Below are 6732 nucleotides of genomic sequence, written 5' to 3'. Positions count from 1 at the left end.
AGGAAGGAAGGAAGGAAGGAAGGAAGGAAGGAAGGAAGGAAGGAAGGAAGGAAGGAAGGAAGGGGAACAATGGCTGTGAGGTTAAGTGTGCATTTGGCACCCACATTTCAAAGCTAGCAACTGCCTGTAACTCCAGCCCCAGGTGATCTGATACATCTGGCCTCTGAAATCACCTGCGCTCACATGCACACGCCCACACAGAAACACACACATATACACACAAATAAGAAGAAAAATTTTGCCAGGCAATGGTGGCACACGCCCTTAATCTCAGCACTCAGGGAGGAAGTAGGTAGAGGCAGGCAGATTGCTGTGAGTTCGAGACCAGCCTGGTCTACAAAGTGAGTCCAGGACAGCCAAGGCTACACAGAGAAACCCCATCTGGAAACCCTTCCCCCCTGCCCCCCACCCCCCAAAAAAAGATAAAGAAAAAAATTAACAATTCCAAAGAAAAAGAAAATGACCTGTCTTGTGGAAAATACATAGAGCTGATGAGGGAGGCAGAATAGTTGCTGTCTGAGGGAATCGACGAAGCGGGAGGATCATCTGCGCACAAGGCAGAAGAAGCGGGTTTTCATTAGTTTTGTTTTGTTCCCTGTAGTGCTGGGATGGGACCCAGCGCTTTGCACATGTGCATGTCGGCCACTGTGCTACATCCCCAGCGTCTCTCCACTTCACCCTCAAGTGGACCCGAAGCTTCCAAACCTCACGCCTCTGTGGAAAGCACTGGCGGCAGATGGGACTTCCGTGCTGAGAGCTGGAGGGAGGCTGCCCGGAGCTGGCGGCCTTGGAAGAGAATGAATTAGAACAGCGGACAAGGAAGGTGAGGGATTCCAGGGGAGAGAGCACACTGGCCAACACGGGGGCGAGAGGGCGCCTGTGGGGTGCCTAGGCAGGTTGCCCGGCATGAGGCATGACGTGAGATGATTTGTAGGTTGGATGTCAGTGTGACTTGGGGTGATAGTGAGTCACCGTGAGGCGATGGTTTCCTTTCTGGTTCTCCTTAAGAGAAGTTGCAATGGCTACTGGCCTGGCAATCAGCGTTTGCTTACCTCTTTTCATCTGGGTGCCGTGTGTGTGTGTGTGTGTGTGTGTGTGTGTGTGTGTGTGTGTATGCGCGTGTGCCGCGCGCGCCCACCCGCTGAAGCCAGCCTTGCACGCTGGCTTCTCTGCTGCCGCCAGCCAGTGTTAGGATGACCGGCCTGTGCCACACCTCTCGTTTTTTAATCCAGCATTCACAGGCACTAGTTCTTGAGCAGGCAGCCAAGCTCTAATTAGAACATAACACGGTTTTGGTTTATTTTATTTTAAAGAAACAATTTTTTGAGACAGAATCTAAATGAAATAAAATAAAATAATAAAATAAAATATAAAATAATAAAAAATAAAAAAGTCCAGACTGGGCTTGAAGACACTAGGTAGCCAAGGATGACCTTGAATTTCTGATTCTCTGGCCTCTGTCTCCCGAGTGCTGGGAATACAAACATAAATGTACACAGCTGGATTACACAGTGCTGGGGCTCGGCCCCAGGGCTTCACACGTGGCCAACGAGCACTCTACCAGCCAAGCTAATTCCCAGGCTCTGCCGATAACTTTCAAACTTTTCTTTCATTGATTTAAAATAATATGCCAAGAATATGGGCACTCAAAACATGGGCTGGAGAGACTGCACAGTGGTTATGAGCACTGGCTGCTCTTCCAGGGACCTGGGTTCAGTTCCCAGCACTCACACGGAGGCCCACAACCATCTGTGACTCCAGCTCCTGGGGCCCCAAGGCCAGTGTCTGGTCTCCCAGGCATCAGACACAAAGATGGTGCATGCAAAGATGATGTGTCTACACGCAGGCAAAATGCTTGCTTTGTTGGTTTTTTTGTTTGTTTGTTTGTTTTTGTAAGACAGGGTTTCTTTATGTAGCTCTGGCTGTCCCGGAACTTGCTTTGTAGACCAGGCTGGCCTCGAACTCAGAGATCCAGCCGCCTCTGTCCCCCCTCCCCACAAGCGCTGGGTTTACAGGAATGTGCCACTGTGAACTGTGCACTGATACTTTAAAAAAAGAAGAAAACAGAGTTAGGGAACATGTCTAAGGAGCCACCGAACCCAAAGTTAAAAAGTTCCAAGCAGGGCCGGCAAGATGGGTCAGCCGGTGCAGGCCCTTGCTGAGTTTGTTGCTCAGGGCGAGTGCTCGCACGTAAGTAACTGTGATGACATTTTAATATCCCTTTTTTAAATGTGTATATGTGCCTGTGTGATGTAAGTATATGCCACTTACATGCACATCCCCAGGGAGCCTAGAGAAGGGTGTTGTAGTCCCTGGAGCTAGAGTTGCAGGCGGTTGTGAGCTGCCTGGTGTGCGTGCTGGGAACTGAACCCAGGTCATTAGCAAGAAGGGTGTTTTTAATCTTTGTTGTCAAGGAGACGCCTGGGAAGGGGACCCTCAACTAAAAAACTGCCTCAACCGGGGGCAGTTGGATTGGTCCGGGGTCGTTTTCTTGATTGCTAATTGACTTAGGGGGCCAAAGTCACTGTGGGTGGCAGCATCTCTGGGCGGGCCTGGCGGCCTGAGCTTCAAAAGAAAGCTGAGGAGTGCCTAAAATGGCACATCCCTTTAATCCCAGCACTCAGGAGGCAGAGAGTTTGAAGCCAGCCTGCTCTACAGTTGGGGCTACATAGTGAGAGCCTGTCTGGAAAGAAAAAAGAAAGGCGGCTGACCACGCTCCAGTAAACAGTGTTAGGCTATGGTCTCTGCTTTCACTCCTGAGCAGAGAGTTCCTGCCCTGGCCTCCCTTGATGATGTAATCTGCAAACCAAATAAACCCTTTCCTCCCCACATCCCTTTTAATTATGGTGTTTTTATTACAACAGCAGTCTGGGACTGGGTTGGTTACCTCAAGGGAAGGGTGTTTGCTGTTTTTTTTTTTTTTTTTATTTTATTATTCTGTGTCTGGGATCATGTCTACGAACAGACAAGTGTGGAGGTTAGAGGTCAGCTTGCAGGAGTCAGTTCTCTCTCTCCCAACCATGTGGGTTCTAGGACTTGAACTCGGGTTGTCAGGTAACCAGGTGGGAAGTGCCTTAACCTGATGAGCCAAAGAGAGTGTTGTTTTGGTTTTTTCATTTTTGAAATACTGGGGATGGAACCTGAGTCCTTATACATCCTACACAAATGGGCTACCACTGAGCTACACCCTTAAGGCAGGGGAGGTTGTTACAAAGAAGCTTTGGCTTTCACGGCTTTCTTTTTACCTCCTCTCTCAGAAAGCGAAATCTTTGTCTGTCTGCCTGTCTCTCTCCGTCACACACACACACACACACACACACACACACACACACACACAATGTGGTGCTATTCTCTTTGAAGCCCTCCCCTAAAGCCATTGCTAGCATCACATCCTTAGAGCTCCAGTACTGTAAGCTAAACAAAGCTCTTTTCTTTATAAAATTCCCAGGCTCAGGTATTTTGTTACAGCAGCAGCAGCAGCAACAACAATAAAACCAGACTCATACACTGGGTCAAGATCACATCAGCAGAGGCTATCCCATCTCAGTCACATTCAGTGGGGGTAAAGGTCGTACAGTTGGAGATGGTGGAGCAAGTGGAGTCATTCCTCCTTGTCCTGTGCCTCCTCCTGGAGAAGTTCCTGTGTCTGTTGTTCCACCGGTGGCGGCGATTCATCTTATTCCATATGGCTAACATCTGGCTTTCCAAGTCCTTCAGCTTCATCTCACTGAACAACAGCCGCTCAAGCAGCTTCTTCTGGAGAGCGAAGCAAGCGCTCATCTTCTGCAGATCTTTCTTGTTCATGGCGATGTCCTTGAGGTTGACGTCTGGAGCCAATGCTGTCTGTACCTCCTCCTAAGACCCCATCAGAAGAGAAGAGTCAGTTCAGAATGAGAATTCTTTCTGACACAGAACTTTTGCTCCAGACCAGGTCTGATTTTTGTTTGTTTGTTTGTCTGTTTGTTTGTTTAGAGACAGGGTCTCTTGTAGCCCAGGCTAGCCTGAACCTCACTATGTAGCCAAGATGACCCTGGACTCCTGATCCTCTTCCTCTGCCTCTCCAGTGCTGGGGTTCCAGTGTATGTCACTACATCTAGTTTATGCAGGGTTGGGGCTCGAACCCCCAGCGCTTCGTGCCTGCTAGGCTTCACTAACGGAGCTACACTCCCAGCCCTCCAGGCCATCTTCTCCATCTATTCTCAGGCCCTCAGGCAGGGGAAAAACACCGATTTGTGGTTGGGAGGCTTGGTATCAAGTGAGGGATAGTTCTCATCGCCCTACAGCCAACGCCTCCTTCCCCAGACTTCTGAGACTTATGGTCGTCTCTGTTTCAAAGGCATGATGATCTGCCGGTTATAAAAGACGTAAAACCCCATGGGTTGACAAGATGGCTCAGTGGGGGCAAAGCTTCTGGCCATCAAGTTAGACATGAGTCTGATCCCCAGGGCCCACACAGTGGAAGGGGAGAAACCCTTCAAGTTGTCCTGCTAGCACGCACTGTAGCATAGAGTACCCACACACGTTAAAAACAAATAAGATCCTTGGTGTGAATATGTGTGTATGTATGTATGTATGTATGTATGTATGTCTCCAAAGTCTTCATTTTCTCAGTATTCTTTCTGAGCATTTTGTCAGGATCAATGAAACCTCAAACTGCAGTGTCTCGGCGGTCTCTGGACATTCTCAGAATTCAACCCTCACACATCCTCACATTACCCCACACACACCAGTTTATAGTAACATTTTTTTTTTCCTTTGGATTCAGCTATAAACCACTGGTCTAAATTTAAAAAACTATTTATTTATTTATTTATTTATTTATTTAGTTATTAGTTAGTAATTATTTAGTTATTAGTTATCATTTAGTTAGTTATTAGTTAGTTAGCGTGTGTGTGTGTGTGTGTGTGTGTGTGTGTGTGTGTGTGTGTGTCTGTTTAAGTCAGTTCTAACTTAGGTCACCAGGCTTGGTGGCAAATACCTTTCCCCGATGAGCCACCTCACCAACCCAAACTGGTGGTCTTAAGAAATACTTTAAAGCTAACTCTTTTGGGCTGGGACCTAGCTGAGTTGGTGGACCGTTTGCTTGGTGTGAGTGAAGTCCTGGGTTTGAACTCCAGCAGCGTCTAAAAAACTATTTGTGGTGCACACTCCTATCATCCCAGCACTCAGGGAAGGACAGCAGGAAGGATCAGAAGCTCAAGGTCATGTTTGACCACACAGTGAGTTGGAGGTCAGCCTGCCATACATGAGAGACAAAGTAAAAAAGACGTGGGGAAAAATAGTAAATGTCATGCCAGATTCCCACGTTTCTCAGGCCAACTTAAGAAAAGGAGACCGTCTGGTGCTCTGTGTGGAGGCTGGTGTTGGCGTGTGGCATGGAGCAGTTTGGAGAAACCAGAGACCAGAGACGCTGTGACAGTTTGGAGAGATAGATGGAGAGAAACACTTTGGGGTGCAGCAGCGTGGGGGAGACTTCTGGCTGTGTCTGCTGTTGAGGGAGATGGGTACAGAGCCCTAAAAGAGCCCCTTGATGCTAACTAGCCGGGAGAAGTAAAGGGGTCTGGGCTCCCTCTCCCCACTAACCTTTTCTCTCTCCTCCTTAAGGTTGGGAGGTTGGTGGGAGGGAGGTAGAAGCCGAAACACCCCAAATAGAGCTAAACCAAACATTATAGGTGCCTTTCTGCTACATGTATGTCTGGTGTCCATGTGCTAGCATGTGTGTGTTCATGTGTCCAGGCTGATGTCGGGTGTCTGCCTGGATTGCTCTCCACCCTATATACTGAGGGAGGGTTGTCCCTGAACCCGGAGCTCCTCATTTTGGTAGCCAGGTTGGCCGGCCTCTTCCGGGGTGCCTGTCTCCACCTCTTACAGTCTAGGATTACAGGTAGACCACCACCAGACCAACCCTGCTTTCAATAGGGGACTGGGCCCCCAATTCCAGGCCTCATTTTCCAGCAAGTGCTTGGCCTCCTGGGACATACCCTAGCCTTCAGATCCTTTTTTTTTTTTTTTAATTTATTTTTAAAAATTATTTTAGGTTTAGATTTATTTCTTTTATGAGTGTTTTTGCCCGCATGTATGTGTGTGCACCTGTGTGTGCCCGGGGAGACTGGGAGAGAGCACTGGATCCCTGGGCTGGAATTACGGATGGCTGAGCCACCAAATGGGCTACTGTGGAAGTCAAAAGAGGGCATTAGACTCCTGGAGTTACAAGCAACTGTGAGCCACCCTGTAGGTGCTGGGAACTGAACTCAGGGCCTCTGCAAGAGCAGCAAGTGCTCCTAATCACCGAGCCATCACTCCAGTCCCAAATTAGTTTTATTTTATGTGTATGGGTGGTTCTGCCTGCATGTATGTCTGTAACATGGGCACGCAGTGCTAGCAGAGGCCAGAAGAGGTCATCAGGTCCCCTTACAGATGGCTGTGAGCTACCATGTGGATGCTGGGAACCGAACCCGGTCCTCTGCAAGAGCAACAAGTGTTCTTAAAGGGTGAGCCATCTCTTTGACCTTTGACCCTGTTTGTTTGGTTTAAATAGGAAGCTATTTTGATCTCTCCAGGTAGCATCTGGCAACATCTGGAGATATTCTAAGTTGTGGTAAGTGGGGTGGAAAGTGATACTAGTGCTTCCTGTGTAGAGGCCAGAGAAGCTGCTATAACCTATAACAATGCCCTCTCCCTCTTACACACACACACACACACACACACACACACACACACACACACACACAC

General features: G+C 48.5%; 1 protein-coding gene across 1 annotated transcript in view; it reads right to left on the bottom strand.

The window, feature by feature from the left end:
- Positions 1-3543: 3543 nt before the first annotated feature.
- Tex46 (testis expressed 46) overlaps positions 3544-6732 on the bottom strand; it is a 4099-nt gene continuing 910 nt past the window's right edge. The window contains exon 2 of the mRNA XM_055610770.1: positions 3544-3855. Within this exon, the coding sequence (XP_055466745.1) occupies positions 3544-3855 (312 nt within the window). The remainder of the gene's footprint in view (positions 3856-6732) is intronic.

Source organism: Psammomys obesus, unplaced genomic scaffold, assembly GCF_907164565.1.
Source record: "Psammomys obesus unplaced genomic scaffold, mPsaObe1.curated_primary_1811, whole genome shotgun sequence".
Taxonomy (NCBI): Eukaryota; Metazoa; Chordata; class Mammalia; order Rodentia; family Muridae; genus Psammomys; species Psammomys obesus.
Note: the sequence above shows the minus strand (reverse complement) of the source record. Positions and strands in the feature narration are given on the sequence as shown.